General features: G+C 42.3%; 1 protein-coding gene across 4 annotated transcripts in view; it reads right to left on the bottom strand.

Moving 5' to 3' along the window:
* Positions 1-14,247, bottom strand: part of LOC129824387 (zinc finger protein 512B-like) — a 79,482-nt gene extending 65,235 nt beyond the window's left edge. Inside the window, exons 1-3 of one of the 4 annotated variants that reach the window (XM_055883975.1) lie at positions 13,940-14,247; positions 13,351-13,519; positions 13,084-13,175 (exon numbers count right to left, since the gene is read on the bottom strand). In XM_055883975.1, the coding sequence (XP_055739950.1) occupies positions 13,084-13,166 (83 nt within the window). In that variant the 5' untranslated portion in view covers positions 13,167-13,175; positions 13,351-13,519; positions 13,940-14,247. Of the gene's footprint in view, positions 1-13,083; positions 13,176-13,350; positions 13,915-13,939 lie in introns of those variants that run through there. The other 3 variants (XM_055883977.1, XM_055883979.1, XM_055883978.1) reach the window with 3 other exon arrangements.
* Between the last annotated feature and the right edge of the window lie 2,753 nt (positions 14,248-17,000).

The following is a 17,000-nucleotide window of genomic DNA, read 5'->3' as shown; positions in this document are numbered from 1 at the left end:
AACATCAATTATTTTCCTTGCTAAAATCATTTTTCTGCAATTCTCTCTCAACATCGAGTAAAATGACTTTTCCAGCCCTGGAAGTGGTATTTAAGCTATCCAGATGGAGGCAAAGCCATCATCCTAAGGTAAAATGAGAGCATGACCTTCCATGTTTCATTTAAAAATCAATAATTTGAGATACATATGAACTGAACTCCATGGTAAGCCACTTAGAGAAAAGTGGAGTACAGTAGTACAGAGCCAATGGACCATCATGGAGAGAGAGAGAAAACTAGCAGTAATAGACACATTTTGATTTCTAAGCACTTTACAATAATAAGTTAGCATTGCGTTGACGAGAAGTCCGAGCATGGGCTGAAATCAAGAATTGCATCAATATATTATGCTGGAATACCTCATCATTCCACTACCTATAGCTTCTTAATGCATTTTTAATTCTATTTAGAGACCATTAAGTTTAGTGGGCTGGAGTGTAGACTTCATGCCTGGTCCATGTAGTCAGATGAATCAAGTACAGGCTTAACCAAATGAACAACAAAGACGGAATGCAATATGATATTTTATTAAATAGTTTGGGGAACGTCCTGGTCTCTGAGGGAAGATCTTCAGAGCCAGATGACGTACAGTATATCATGTTGATTCTGGCCATCATCACTCCAAAGCACACTGGTTAATGGCTGATGAAATATTGCTGACCAGTGGAGGATCATCCTACTATTTAATTTATTTTTTATTTTACCTGGTAAGTTGACTGAGAGAACACATTCTCATTTACAGCAATGACCTGGGGAATAGTTACAGGGGAGAGGAGATTAATGAGCCAACTGTAAATTGGAGATGATTAGGTGGCATGAAGGCCAGATTGGGAATTTAGCTCGGACACCAGGGTTAACACTACTACTCTTACGATGGGCCATGGGATCTTGAGTGACCACAGAGAGTCAGGACACCTGTTTAACATCCATCCGAAAGACTGCACCCTACACAGGGCAATGTCTCCCAATAAGTGCCCTGGGGCCTTGGGATATTTTGTTTATACAAGAGGAAAGAGTGCCTCCTACTGGCTTTCCAACACCCTCTGGTCTCCCATCCAGGGACTGACCAACACCAACCCTGCTTAGCTTCAGATGCAGGGTGGTATATTGCTGGCAATAAAGTGAATTGACTAAGTGAATTTCATACCAATTAAAATAGGGAAACATTGAAAAAGTTATCCTTTTTAGAAAGAACTATACTAAATATATTCACGCCACCAAGTAACTGATTAAAACACAAAGTTTTGCAATGAAGATCTACAGCAGCATCAACAGCACCCTCTTGGAAAGCTCCGTAGCCAGAGGACAGCTATTTTCCGTCCTTCTCTGCGTACATCGACTTCATTACAAAACCTAGGAGGCTCATGGTTCTCAACCCCTTCCATATACTTACACAGTAATTATGACAACTTCCTGAGGATGTCCTCCAACCTATCAGAGCTCTTGCAGTATGAGCTGACATGTTGTCCATCCAATCAAATGATCAAAGAAATAAATATATTACTAAAAGCATAAACTACAGCTAGCTAGCACTGCAGTGCATAAAGTGTGGTGAGTAGTTGACTCAAAGAGAGAGAAAGACAATAGTTTAACAGTTTTGAACAAATTCATTTCTTCAAAAATGAAGGAGAAGCTGCAGAGAGATGGAGCGCTAGCTATAATTAATTGTATTCTTGTAATTATTGTCTTAGCTAAGTAATTGAATGCTAATGCAGCCAATTTAGCCTACTCAACAACCTGATTTAAACAGAGATGAATGCTATTTATGTTAGCTAGCTGGCTAAGGCTATCCAACACTGCAACTCTTCCAAGTCTAGATAAGCGCCGGTTTTATTAATTGAAAACCACCGAGGCCCGCCGGTGTAACTGCTAAACTGCTTGCTGTACACTGTACTGTCATTGTACACATTCATTTGATCTTGGGTTTACTCCCGTGTTAGTTCTAGTTTGTTGACTATAACCTTAATATGTTGACAACAATGTAGGCTGTGCAAAGGTTATCGGCTATGGTATTGAAGGTTTGGCTTGGAGAGATCTTTGCGCCTGGTCACAGTAAATGCGAGAAGGAATTATATAATGAGTAGAGTGATGATGCTGTAGGAGGCTGCTAAGAAAGTGAACTGTAATCAGAGGTAAAATCAAATTGTATTTGTCACACCCCTTTGCTATGACAATCCAAATTGAGCTCAGGTGCATCCAATTTCCTTTGATAGTCCTTGAGATGTCACTACAACTTGATTGGAGTCCACATCTAACTTAACAGCTTGAGAGAAGCTGAAATGAAAAATGGGACGTGCAAAGCTGATACAGACATACCCAAGACGACTCAAAGCTGTAATCGCAGCCAAAGGTAATTCTACAAAGAATTGACTCAGGGGTGTGAATACTTACCTTACGTAATTTAGATATTTCTGTAAAATTTCTAAAAACAAGTTTTCACTTTGTCTCTATGGGGTATTGTGTGTAGAAGGGTGAGATGCGAAAACTGTGTAATCCACTTTGAATTCAGGCTTTAACACAACAACATGTTGTCCAGGCAATGTATGTACAGTATCAGTTAAATTCAGACACACCTACTCATTCCAGGGTTTTTCTTTATTTTTTACTATTTTATACATTATAGATTAATAGAAGACATCAAGACTATGAAAGAACACATATGGAGTCATGTACTAACCAAAAAAAGTGTTAAACAATATATTTTATATTTGAGATTCTTCAAAGTAGCCACCCTTTGCCTAGATGACAGCTTTGCACACCCTAGAGATTCTCTTAACCAGCTTCATGAGGAATGCTTTCCAACAGTCTTGAAGGAGTTCCCACATATGCTGAGCACTTGTTGGCTGCTTCCTTCACTCTGCAGTCCAACTCATCTCAAACCCCTCCGCTCCCAGCTGTGCCCTGGACACCATATGTGAATTGTTTGCCCCTCATCCATCTTCAGAGTTCGTTCTGTTAGGTGACCTAAACTTGGATATGCTTAACACCCCGGCAGTCCTACAATCTAAGCTAGATGCCCTCAATCTCACACAAATTATCAACAAATCCACCAGGTACAACCCTAAATCCGTAAACATGGGCACCCTCATAGATATTATCCTGACCAACTTGCCCTCCAAATACACCTCTGCTGTTTTCAATCAGGATCTCAGTGATCAGTGCCTCATTGCCTGCATCCACTATGGTTCCATGGTCAAACGACCACCCCTCATCACTGTCAAACGCTCCCAAAAACACTTCTGCGAGCAGGCCTTTCTAATCGACCAGGCCCGGGTATCCTGGAAGGATATTGACCTCATCCCGTCAGTCGAGGATGCCTGGTCATTCTTTAAAAGTAATTTCCTCACCATCTTAAAATCAGCAGCATGCCCCTTTCAAAAAATGTAGAACTAAGAACGGATATAGCCCCTGGTTCACTCCATACCTGACTGCCCTCGACCAGCACAAAAAACATCCTGTGGCGGACTGCACTAGCATCGAAAAGTCCCCGCGATATGCAACTTTTCAGGGAAGTCAGGAAACAATACACGCAGTCAGTCAGGAAAGCAAAGGCTAGCTTTATCAAACAGAAATTTGCATACTGTTGCTCTAACTCCAAAAAGTTTTGGGACACTAAATTCCATGGAGAATAAGAGCACTTCCTCCCAGCTACCCACTGCACTGAGGCTAGGTAACACTGTCACCACCAATAAATCCACGATAATCGAGGATTTCAATAAGCATTTCTCTACGGCTGGCTATAGTTTCCTCCTGGCTACCCCAACCCCGGCCAACAGCTCCGCACCCCCTGCAACTACTTGCCCAAGCCTCCCAAGCTTCTCCTTCACCCAAATCCAGATAGCAGATGTTCTGAAAGAGCTGCAAAACCTGGACCCTTACAAATCAGCTGGGCTAGACAACCTGGACCATCTCTTTCTAAAATTATCCACCTCCATTGTTGCAACTCCTATTACGAGTCTGTTCAACCTCTCTTTCGTTTCGTCCGAGATCCCTAAAGATTGGAAAGCTTCCGCAGTCACCCCCCTCTTCAAAGGGGGTGACACTCTAGACCCAAACTGTTATAGACCTATATCCATCCTGCCTTGCCTTTCTAAAGTCTTCGAGAGCCAAGTTAAAACAGATCACTGACCATTTCGAATCCCGCCGTACCTTCTCCGCTGTGCAATCCGGTTTCCGAGCTGGTCACGGGTGCACCTCAGCCACGCTCAAGGTCCTAAACGATATCATAACCGCCATCGATAAAAGACACTACTGAGCAGCCGTCATCATCGACCTGGCCAAGGCTTTCGACTCTGTCAATCACCACATTCTTATCGGCAGACTCAACAGCCTTGGTTTCTCAAATGACTGCCTCGCCTGGTTCACCAACTACTTCTCTGATAGAGTTCAGTGTGTCAAATCGGAGGGCCTGTTGTCCAGACCTCTGACAGTCTCTGGGGTTACCACAGGGTTCAATTCTCGGGCAGACTCTTTTCTCTGTATATATCAACGATGTCGCTCTTGCTGTGGGTGATTCCCTGATCCACCTCTATGCAGACGACACCATTCTGTATACATCTGGTCCTTCTTTAGACACTGTGTTAAGAAACCTTTAAACGAGCTTCAATGCCATTCAACACTCCTTCCTTGGCCTCCAACTGCTCTTAAAACGCTAGTAAAACTAAATGCATGCTTTTCAACCGTTTGCTGCCCGCACCCGCTCACCCGACTAGCATTACTATTCTGGACGGTTCTGACTTAGAATATGTGGAAAACTACAAATACCTAGGTGTCTAGCTAGACTGTAAACTCTCCTTCCAGACTCATATTAAACATCACCAATCCTAAATTAAATCTAGAATTGGATTCCTATTTCGCAACAAAGCCTCCTTCACTCATGCCGCCAAACATACCCTCGTAAAACTGACTATCCTACCGATCCTTGACGATGTCATTTACAAAATAGCCTTCAACACTCTACTCAGCAAACTGGATGCTGTCTATCACAGTGGCATTTGTTTTATCACCAAAGCCCCATATACCACCCACCACTGCGACCTGTATGCTCTAGTCGGCTTGCCCTCTCTACCTATTCGTCGTCAGACCCACTGGCTCAAGGTCATCTATAAGTCTATGCTAGGTAAAGCTCCACCTTATCTCAGCTCACTGGTCACGATAACACCCACCCGTAGCACGCGCGCCAGCAGGTTTATCTCACTGGTCATCCCCAAAGCCAACACCTCCTTTGGCCGCCTTTCCTTCCCGTTCTCTGCTGCCAATGACTAGAACAAATTGCAAAAATCGCTGAAGCTGGAGACTTATATTTCCCTCAATAACTTAAAACATCAGCTATCTGAGCAGCTAACTGATCAATGCAGCTGTACATAGCCCATCTGTAAATAGCCCATCCAATCTACATACCTCATCCCCATATAGTTTTTATTTACTTTTCTGTTCTTTTTAACACCAGTATTTCTACTTGCACATTATCATCTGCACATCTATCACTCAGGTGTTAATTTGCTAAATTGAATTACTTTGCTACTACGGCCTATTTATTGCCTTACCTTCTCACGCCATTTGCACACACTGTATATATACTTTCTATTTTCTATTGTGTTATTGACTGTACGCATGTTTATTCCATGTGTAACTCTATGTTGTTGTTTGTGTCGCACTGCTTTGCTTTATCCTGGCCAGGTCGCAGTTGTAAATGAGAACTTGTTCTCAACTAGCCTACCTAGTTAAAAAAAGGTGAAAAAAGTCTCAATTGGGTCGGGTGATTGTGGAGGCCAGGTCATCTGATGCACCACTCCATCACTCTCCTTGGTCAAATAGACCATGCACAGCCTAAAAGTGTGTTTTGGGTCATTGTCTTGTTGAAAAACACATTTTACTCTCACTAAGCGCAAACCAGATGGGTCGGCATATCGCTGCAGAATGCTGTGGTAGCCATGCTGGTTAAGTGTGCCTTGAATTCTAAGTAAATGACAGACAGTGTCACCAGTAAAGTTGGGTCATTGTTCTGTTGAAAAACAAATTATAGTCCCACTAAACGCAATCCAGATGGGATGGCATATCACTGCAGAATTCTGTGGTAGCCATGCTGGTTAAGTGTGCCTTGAATTCTAAATAAATCACAGACAGTGTCACCAGCAAAGCACCCCCACACAATCACACCTCCTCCTCCATGCTTCACAGGGTAGGAACTGCACATGCAGAGATCATCTGTTCACCTGCTCTGTGTCTCAGAAAGACAGAGGTTGGAACCAAAAATCTCCAATTTGGACTCTACCAATTTGGATTTCCACCAGTCTAATGTCCATTGCTTGTGTTGCTGGGCACAAGCAAGTCTCTTCTTATTATTGGTGTCCTTTAGTAGTGGTTTCTTTGCACCAATTCGACCATGAAGGTCTGATTCACACAGTCTCCTCTGAACAGTTGATGTTGAGATGTCTGTTACTTGAACTCTGTGAAGCATTTATTTGGGCTGCAATTTCTGAGGCTTGTAAATCTAATGAACGTATCCTCTACAGCAGAGGTAACTATGGGTCTTCCTTTCCTGTGGTGGTCCTCATAAGAGCCAGTTTAATCATAGAGCTTGCTGGTTTTTGCAACTGCACTTGAAGGAACTTTCAAAATTGTTGACATTTTCCAGATTGACTGACCTTCATGTCTTAAAGTAATGGACTGTCGTTTCTCATTGCATATTTGAGCTGTACTTGCCATAATATGGACTTCATCTTTTATCAAATAGGGCTATGTTATGTTTCCCACAACTACCTTATAACAACAAAACTGATTGGCTCAAACGCATTTAGAAGTCTGAATCACATCCGGCCGTGAATGCGAGTCCCATATGGCGGCGCACAATTGGCCCAGCATTTGGCCGGGGTAGGCCGTCATTGTAAATAAGAATGTGTTCTTAACTGACTTGCCTAGTTAAAAAGGTTACATTTAAAATATATATATATAATAAAAGGAAAGGAATTCTACTTTTAACAAGGCACACCTGTTAATTGAAATGCATTCCAGGTGACTATCTCATGAAGCTGGTTGAGAGAATGCCAAGTGTGTGCAAAGCTGTTCAAGGCAAAGGGTGGCTACTTTGAAGAATCTAAAATATATTTTGATTTGTTGAGCACTTTTTTGGTTACTACATGATTCCATATGTGTTATTTCATAGTTTTGATGTCTTCACTATTATTCTACAATGTAGAAAAAAGTAAAAAATTAAATAAAGTGACTAGGCAACATGATAGATAATAAACAGTAGCAGCAGCATGTGATGAGTCAAAAAAGGACCATTACAGCTAACTATTTAGCAGTCTTATGGCTTCGGAGTAGAAGTTGTTCAGGGTCCTGTTGGTTCCAGACTTGCTTGTGAGGTAGAAGAGAGAACAGTCTGTGACTTGGGTGGCTGGAGCCTTTGATCATTTTTAGGGCTTTCCTCTGACACCGCCTGGTATAGAGGTCCTGGATGGCAGGAAGCTTGGCCCCAGTGATTTACTGGGCCGTACGCACTACCCTCTATAGTGCCTTGCGGTCAGAGGCCGAGCAGTCGCCATAACAGACAGTGACGCAACCCGTCAGGATGCTCTCGATGGTGCAGCTGTATAACTTTTGAGGATCTGAGGGCCCATGCCAAATCTTTTCAGCCTCCTGAGGGGGAAGAGGCATTGTCGTGCCCTCGTCACAACTATGTTGGTATCATGACTGCATGGCCATCATTAAGTTTGCCGACGACACAACAGTAGTAGGCGTAATCACCGACAACGATGAGACAGCTAATAGTGAGGAGGTCAGAGACCTCGCCGTGTGGTGCCAGGACAACAACCTCTCCCTCAACGTGATCGAGACAAAAGAAATGATTGTGGACTAAAGGAAAAGGAGGGCCGAGCAGGCTCCCATTCTCATTGACGAGTCCCCATGCTTGTCTCAAAGCAGTGCGAAAATGCTGTCCCAATCATGAAATGATGGTTGACATGGCTAAAGTATAAAGCTTAAAGTATTTAAAACGGTTGGATGTAAGTTTCAGTAAAGCAACAATATGATAAATGCCTTCAATGGCATTAGCTTACTTTATTCCAATATTTTTGTCATTCAGTGATATTCACTCCCACAGTAAATATTGATCGATCCATCTAGTTGTGGTTAAGAAAACGTGCATACATCGTGGTAGGCTTTGCTAAGTGATGGGCGAATCGACATGCCTCGCAATGTTTAGAACTGCCACGAGGATGGTAACAGCCTAGTAATGGCCGCTGCCTAGAAACCATAACTGTGAAGCATCAAATCTCATGAACGTGCATTGCCAACGCCAGACTTAGCTAGGACTCGTCTTATTTTTGGTTGGTGCAACAGGTGTAAATTCTGATCCCAAAGACGGACGTAGCTATGCCCGACCTAGCATTTAAGACCAACGTCTGTACGCCCGACTGGTGTAACCGGCCAAAGATCAGCTAGATGCAGGCAGGTTTGAATGTGTCAGTTTGTCACCTGGATTACTGCAATTTGTCTCTTGACCTGTGCACCTACGCTGTAAACTTTCATTTGTAGGCTAGGTTGTAGCAACCTCATGATGGGTATAGGGGAAATTAGAGTATCAAGTAGTAGCCTATGCCTATCGATGTTACATTGAGCTGGGTGAATGGAATATGAACTAAAGTCATCCAATATGCTGTAATAGAAATAAGCACCGACCGCCACTGTTTCTGACAGTGACTAATTATGCTGAGTAAAATGGATTGCTTTCTCAGCGCAGTACGCATATATTCATGTCACTCACCTAATGAATAACTACAGTCATTAGGTGAATGGGTCATTCATGTGGTGGCTCAGGTAACAATCCTTTAATTTAACCTTGTATGGTGGTACCGGAGTGCCAAGTCTAGGACCAAAAGGATACTTATCAGCTTCTAACCCCAAGCCGTAAGACTGCTTGACCCCCTCCCCCCATTTGTTTGTACACTGCTCCTACTCGCTGTTTATTATCTATGCATAGTCACTTCACCCCTACCTATATGTACAAATTACCTCAACCTGTACCCCCGCACACTGACTTGGTACTGGTACCCCCTGTAAAAAGCATCCACACTGACTTGGTACTGGTACCACCTGTATATAGCCTCCACACTGACTTGGTACTGGTACTCCCTGTATATAGCCTCCACACTGACTTGGTACTTCCTGTATATAGCCTCCACACTGACTTGGTACTGGTACTCCCTGTATATAGCCTCCACACTGACTTGGTACTGGTACTCCCTGTATATAGCCTCCACACTGACTTGGTACTGGTACTCCCTGTATATAGCCTCCACACTGACTTGGTACTCCCTGTATATAGCCTCCACACTGACATGGTACTGGTACTCCCTGTATATAGCCTCCACACTGACTTGGTACTTCCTGTATATAGCCTCCACACTGACTTGGTACTCCCTGTATAAAGCCTCCACACTGACTTGGTACTTCCTGTATATAGCCTCCACACTGACTTGGTACTCCCTGTATATAGCCTCCACACTGACATGGTACCACCTGTATATAGCCTCCACACTGACATGGTACTGGTACTCCCTGTATATAGCCTCCACACTGACTTGGTACTTCCTGTATATAGCCTCCACACTGACTTGGTACTCCCTGTATATAGCCTCCACACTGACTTGGTACTCCCTGTATATAGCCTCCACACTGACTTGGTACTCCCTGTATATAGCCTCCACACTGACATGGTACTGGTACTTCCTGTATATAGCCTCCACACTGACTTGGTACTGGTACCCCCTGTATATAGCCTCCACACTGACTTGGTACTGGTACTCCCTGTATATAGCCTCCACACTGACATGGTACTGGTACTCCCTGTATATAGCCTCCACACTGACATGGTACTGGTACTCCCTGTATATAGCCTCCACACTGACATGGTACTGGTACTCCCTGTATATAGCCTCCACACTGACATGGTACTGGTACTCCCTGTATATAGCCTCCACACTGACTTGGTACTCCCTGTATATAGCCTCCACACTGACTTGGTACTCCCTGTATATAGCCTCCACACTGACTTGGTACTCCCTGTATATAGCCTCCACACTGACTTGGTACTCCCTGTATATAGCCTCCACACTGACTTGGTACTCCCTGTATATAGCCTCCACACTGACTTGGTACTGGTACTCCCTGTATATAGCCTCCACACTGACATGGTACTGGTACTCCCTGTATATAGCCTCCACACTGACTTGGTACTGGTACTCCCTGTATATAGCCTCCACACTGACTTGGTACTGGTACCCCCTGTATATAGCCTCCACACTGACTTGGTACTTCCTGTATATAGCCTCCACACTGACTTGGTACTCCCTGTATATAGCCTCCACACTGACTTGGTACTGGTACCCCCTGTATATAGCCTCCACACTGACATGGTACTGGTACCCCCTGTATATAGCCTCCACACTGACATGGTACTGGTACTCCCTGTATATAGCCTCCACACTGACATGGTACTGGTACTCCCTGTATATAGCCTCCACACTGACATGGTACTGGTACTCCCTGTATATAGCCTCCACACTGACTTGGTACTCCCTGTATATAGCCTCCACACTGACTTGGTACTCCCTGTATATAGCCTCCACACTGACTTGGTACTGGTACCCCCTGTATATAGCCTCCACACTGACATGGTACTGGTACTCCCTGTATATAGCCTCCACACTGACATGGTACTGGTACTCCCTGTATATAGCCTCCACACTGACTTGGTACTGGTACCCCCTGTATATAGCCTCCACACTGACTTGGTACTTCCTGTATATAGCCTCCACACTGACTTGGTACTCCCTGTATATAGCCTCCACACTGACTTGGTACTGGTACTCCCTGTACATAGCCTTGTTATTGTTATGTTATTGTGCTACTTTTTATTATTCTTTTTTACTTTAGTTTATTTGGTAAATATTTTCTTAACTCTTCTTGAACTGCACTTTTGTTTCAAGGCTTGTAATTGAGCATTTCTCGTTAAGGTCTACACTTGTTGTATTCGGCACATGTGACAAATAAAGTTTGATTTGACTTGGTGTCGGTGGTTTCGGAGAGTTGTGTTGTGTTTACGTACAACAACAAAAAATGATAATCACAAAAATGTCTACTTGTGAAACTGATTTTCACACAGACATGCATGCAAACACACACACCACAGGGAAGCCCTGGGCCCTGTGTATTACAAGGCAGTGGAGGTATATGGTTGTCCCACATATTTTACTCCTTCACATCTGTAAGGATACTACGTGAGCCATGGTGAAAATTCATCTAGATGCAGGGCTGAGAGTTTGATAGGAGTTTGATACACTATGCCAGACAGCCAGAGAGCCAGAGAGACATTATGCAAGTTCATAGTCCTAAGATATCTGTAACACTTTCTAATGTGTCTTGACTGACTGTCCTGTCAATAACATTGTTGGCACTACAACAAATTCATTTTTGTTTATTGATGTGCCATGGTTAATTTTTGATTTGCAATACAGTTTTCAATTCAACCAAACTAAAAAAATATATTTTATATTCCATATTCACAGTACGGCTGAGCGATATGCCAAATAAATTATCACGATATATATATATAAAATTATCGTTATCGAATGAATATATATCACAATATTAATCAAATAATGTGTTAAAGGTTTGATATCTTCTTCAGGCTCAAGAATGCCTAAAAAAAACAAAGGCATTTATTTTGAAGATTTCACTCTGTCAATATAGTGGATAGTGAGGCTAATATAAGGCTCTGACGTGCGACTAGACCACAGATCGGTAGTAGTAGCAAAATACGTCAAATCTGTCTTGAGCTGATCCTCAACTTTTTCCCTAACACTAGAGTTTAGGCGGTGCGAGAGAAAAGTTTGCGGCCAGGGAGCACGTACCTGGGACCAATTAAATTGATATGCCTCTTGAAACCTTCCTTTTCGACTGTGCGAATTGGTAGCATGTCCTTCGCAATGCATAATAACATTTGTGATGTGTTTGTGTCTTTCCGATGTTTGCATAAACGCTGTCAGTGTTGACTGCGTCGGGCGAACATTCCTAGATTGCCTGGTGCTTGTGGGGCGTTCATCAATACCGTGGCGCAAACTCAAACTTCCTGTATATTCCAAAGAGTGATTTTTCTTCAGATGGGGAAAAAGTTTGTCGTATTACCAGACTTGGTAGCCACCTGTCTACGGCACATTTCGCACCGAACATTGCTCTGCTCTTTGACCGACTTCAAAAAGCCAAACCACTTCCAAATTACTGAAACAGTTGAACCCTTTTTATCAATCATTTCTTAGTTGGAAGCTGCTCCTTCTCCATGGCTATCACTGCCACTGTTTTTGCCTACATCACTTATTTTTCGTGGTTAATAGTGGCTACTCCATCACTCGAGGTGCTAAGTGGTTTTTAGTGGGCGTATACCTCTCCACGGTCATATTGTCACTTCTCCGCACGTTCCTGCTGCGTCAGAGGTGAAATGGACTGTTGTACCTAATTACTCTATATCGACATTATCAAAAATGTATGTAAATGTTTTTATATCGTTATTGAGGTAAGTAAGTACCTCGATAATTATTGATATTGATTTATCGCCCAGCCCTAATTCAGTATAGAATATTCTATATTCACATTTACACCCAATTGAAGTGCCACATGGTCAAGGCACTGTTATGACTACCGGGCATACTTGTGGTGTACCTTGAACACACACTTTTGAGGTGAACACACACCTGATCAAAGGGGAGAAGCCACACACACACAGTTTCTGAGTTATCTGTATTACTGTTATACAACACTGTTACATTGCAACTATTATACTGCTACTGTAGTAGCATTACCTACATTTGATACCCTACTTTCCAATTCACGACAGTTAGAAACCGGGACATCATACAGCTGGCTGCAACCAAAGTGGAAACCCAGAAGCCTACTATGGAATAAAATTAAAGCATACTAGGGAATTAACTAAAATAACAGCAGCAAAGTGAAAGAGTGGAGCTATTTTGGGGAATTTAACACTTACATGTTTGAAGGCTGCGCAGGCACACAGTCAATCAAACATCTAATACAACCTGCCACATTCACCTCTTGGTCCGTAGGATACATGTGACATATCTGCGTGAAAACGGCAGTTTGAGTTGCGTCTGTTTCACTCTAGATGGTTACATTGTAGCAACACTGTTTGCGTATGGAAATGTGCTACATTGGTGCATTTGAACGCTACTGGCTACAATGTTTACAGTGCTGTTGATGAATATCATCGGGACGTTGGTTTCTAGACCACACCTACCTGGAATGTCGGAGTCACCCAGCACAAGCCGCTGGGTGGCCCGGGTCACCCACGTAAGGGTCAGGCGGTTTGGCTGCGCCTTTCCCGGTGTTACATGGCAATCACACCTGCCGTCTTGAGCGAAGGTGCAGGCGGACTGCCAGTCGTCACGGTCGGTCCTTAGCCACCTCTTTGAATCCGAGGAAAGAGGACGAGGGGGCGATGAAGAAGAGGGAACGGGAGGAGGAAAAAGGGAATTTTCTATTTAAATCCTAGAGACTTTCACCATTTTTTCCAGCCATCACTTGCCCCCTCGCATGCATTAATATGTCAACCACGAGGCAAATATTCAACCTCAATCGTCTCGTTGGAAACTCAACACATATGAAATCAGCAGGCAGGAAAGATAGAGACGGCTCCGACTCCTTGAAGATAATATTTTAAATACAAGGTTTTATATAGGCAGTGAAGCAAAATGGCGACTTTAATACGAAGGAGGAGTATAACAAATCATTGCGCTGGCTGGAGCTAAAGGGAGGCACAAAAATATGTTTAGTGCAGTAATTTTCGATAGCTGCAAGAGAGTTAGTTAGAGTAAAAGAAAACGAACCTGAGGAAAAAAGGAACGGAAAGATTCGACCTCGGTTGCCGTCTGCGGTTCCTTACCTCGGGATTATTTCGTATTTTTTTATACGGATATTATCTTCGCGGCCGTGTACAGTAATATAGTAAGTAGTGTGTTGGGTTATGCGCGTCCCCACTCTACCTTTGACAGTTGCAACTACAGTCGTCAGGCAACTTGCAAACTCTCGCGTTATTATGAATGTTATCGAGCAAGTAATATTCGGGGTTTCTGCCTAATAAACCCGGTACAAAACTGACCGTATGATACGGCTCATCCGACGTAACGCCGTTCGGTCATGACGAAAAGGGGTTAGGCTAAATTCTTAAAACCAGACTTGATTTAAGCGTTTTAATCTGGTACGCCTAATATTACGAAACATTCGGCTTTTATCGTTTAGCGCAGTTTCAGGGAGCCAATTGAACGCTCGGCAAAAATAACCCCTAGATTGTAATGTGTTTTTGTGCTGTTCCGTGGGCATCGTGCCAGTCAATCCAAAAAATGAACCACTGCTAGGGTAGCAATCAAAACTTGCATAGTGATACTGGGACAGAATTGAATAGGCGTTTCAGCTCGTATCAGAAACGGATCAATCAATTTGATATAGAATGTGAAATAAATTACGAGATGATATGAAGTCTATTATGGTTGAGCATTGCCGAGGTGTCATTTTATTCCAACAAACCAAATCAATTTCGAAAACCAAGGTCACTTGAAAGTTTCGCTTATTTTCCCCGCTAATAAACGATTATTTATGATGATGATGATGATTATTATCATCGTAATTATTATTAGCAAGTTTCTGTATGAGTGGCTAAATGTTCCCCATGTTACTCTGTTAATGATATGTAGGTCTAATGTATGTGGCCTGCAGGCCTACTTCTGTATCCACTGAATCATGGCCACTTACAGTGAATGTGGTATCATAGCCACGTACAGTGGGCTCACACAACCAGAGGAGACTTCAGCTCTCGCTCAGGGTGTGATTGGTGTCAGGCAGCATGACCTAATATTTCCTATAAATGGAATCATCAGAAACAATGATGTAATCCGTGGACACTGGCTGTTCCCCTAAACCCCCAGAAGAGGGCAGGGTATACTTATTTAAGGGCTGGGCAATATCAGAGCCCAAGCAGGGTTATAGATGGAGAATGTATGCTACTTTCCACCACTCTTTGAAGTAGTTACTGACAGTGGTGGGAAAAGTACCCAATTGTCATACTTGAATAAAAGTATAGATAACTTAATAGCAGGTGTGATATCCCTCCTCCTCGGGCTAATGTTCCTATCGACTCAGTAAGGCCAGCAGGCTAGTCTCTTATGTCTTTTTTTAATTTTTTTATTACTGTTATGAATGTTGTATTGTCAATTTTGTTTTTTTTATTTAAACGCCACTTTAAACGTGTACTTTACTCAAGTAAAAGACCGCCATTAAAATACTACTTGAGTAAAAATCTAAAAGTATTTGGTTTTAAATGTACTGAAGTATCAAAAGTAAATGTGTAAATCGTTTAAAATGCCTTATGTTAAGCAAAGCAGACAGCACCATTTTCTTGTTTTTAAAAGGTAAGGATAGCCAGGTTCACACTCCAGCACTCTGAGATTATTGTGTTCTCCACATGTTATCTTGATAAGTGTGTGAATTTGACTATTGTCCTGTCCTGCTAAGCGTTCAGCGTGTGGCGAGTGCTTTTGGTTGTCAGGGAAAAGATATGGAGTAAAAAGTAGATTATTGTCTTTAGGAATGTAGTGAAGTAAAAATAAAAGTTAGCAAAAATATAAATAGTAAAGTACAGATACCCAAAAAACGACTTAAGTAGTACTTTAAAGTATTTTTACTTAAGTACTTTACACCCCTGCTTAGTGATGAGACATGACTTGACAGTGAAAGCTATGTGGCGGAGCCCTTATTTTCACCTGTCAATTTATGTTAAATCAGTTAGGCCTGCTTCAAGGAAGGAATTATTAAGTATGCTGTTTTAATGTATTCCATCACCTTTCCTTCTCTGCTTCTCTTCTTCTGGACTGATTTGAAATAGTTCGTAAAGTGAAAGTAACATGACCAAAAACCTGCCTCCTTTCATCTGTCAAGGCCTCAGAGCTTTAGAGTGTGTAGCTACATTTAAATTGTTGTCTACCCCATCACATATCTATGAAATACCCAGTAGTGAGAAGTGTTGCCTCAATACTGGGTTGTGACACTTGTGAGACTAAAATATAGACAGGCCAGAATATCATACCACTGGAGAAGCGACAGACAATTCAAATCTAGAATTGATTATTGGTTGGTCTCTTTGCTATTTCTAATATCTCTGCTATTTCCTCAGCTCCTCTGACAGACCATTGTTCCATTATTCTTTCCTTTTGTTTTGATAATGACATGATGTTCTAAAGCATACTGGAATGTAACTCTTCTTTTAAAGAATGAGTCATTTTGTTTACAGTCTAAAGCTCTTATCAGAGAGACCTGTCTCCATCCTGCTCTTTCTTATACTAACAAATGGGAAATGATTCAATTCTGACTTCGATGTCTTGCCATCATTACTGGTAAAATGCTAGTTCGGAAAAGATTCTCCAAGCAGATGGATATTATTGTTGATATTAACAGGCTGAGCAATAAACTTGATTTAAATGAAGATGAAAAAGCCAAGCTTGCTAAATGCCAATGTGGCCTGCACGACATATACAACGATAAAACAAAGGGTGCCTTCATCTGTTCAAAGGCCAAATGGATTGACAAATTGGAGAAGTGTAGGCAGACTAGGAATATTATTGCATCCATTTATGTAAATGACACTATAATAGTTCTTATACCTAAACCAAAGAAGGACTCTCTTTACCTGGACAATTGGAGACCAATCACGTTGTTGGCAACTGACTATAAGTTACTAGCCCATGTCTATGCCAATCGGCTGAAACAAGGCCTTGATGATATAAATCAAGTCAATCAGCCTTCATTAAAGGAAGGAGTATTCATAACCGTATACGATTGGTATTGGATATTTTAGATTACAGTGAGTTAATGGAAGATGATGGCTTTATGTTGTTT

The sequence above is a fragment of the Salvelinus fontinalis genome, chromosome 26 (assembly GCF_029448725.1).
Source record: "Salvelinus fontinalis isolate EN_2023a chromosome 26, ASM2944872v1, whole genome shotgun sequence".
NCBI classification, from domain to species: Eukaryota; Metazoa; Chordata; class Actinopteri; order Salmoniformes; family Salmonidae; genus Salvelinus; species Salvelinus fontinalis.
Note: the sequence above shows the minus strand (reverse complement) of the source record. Positions and strands in the feature narration are given on the sequence as shown.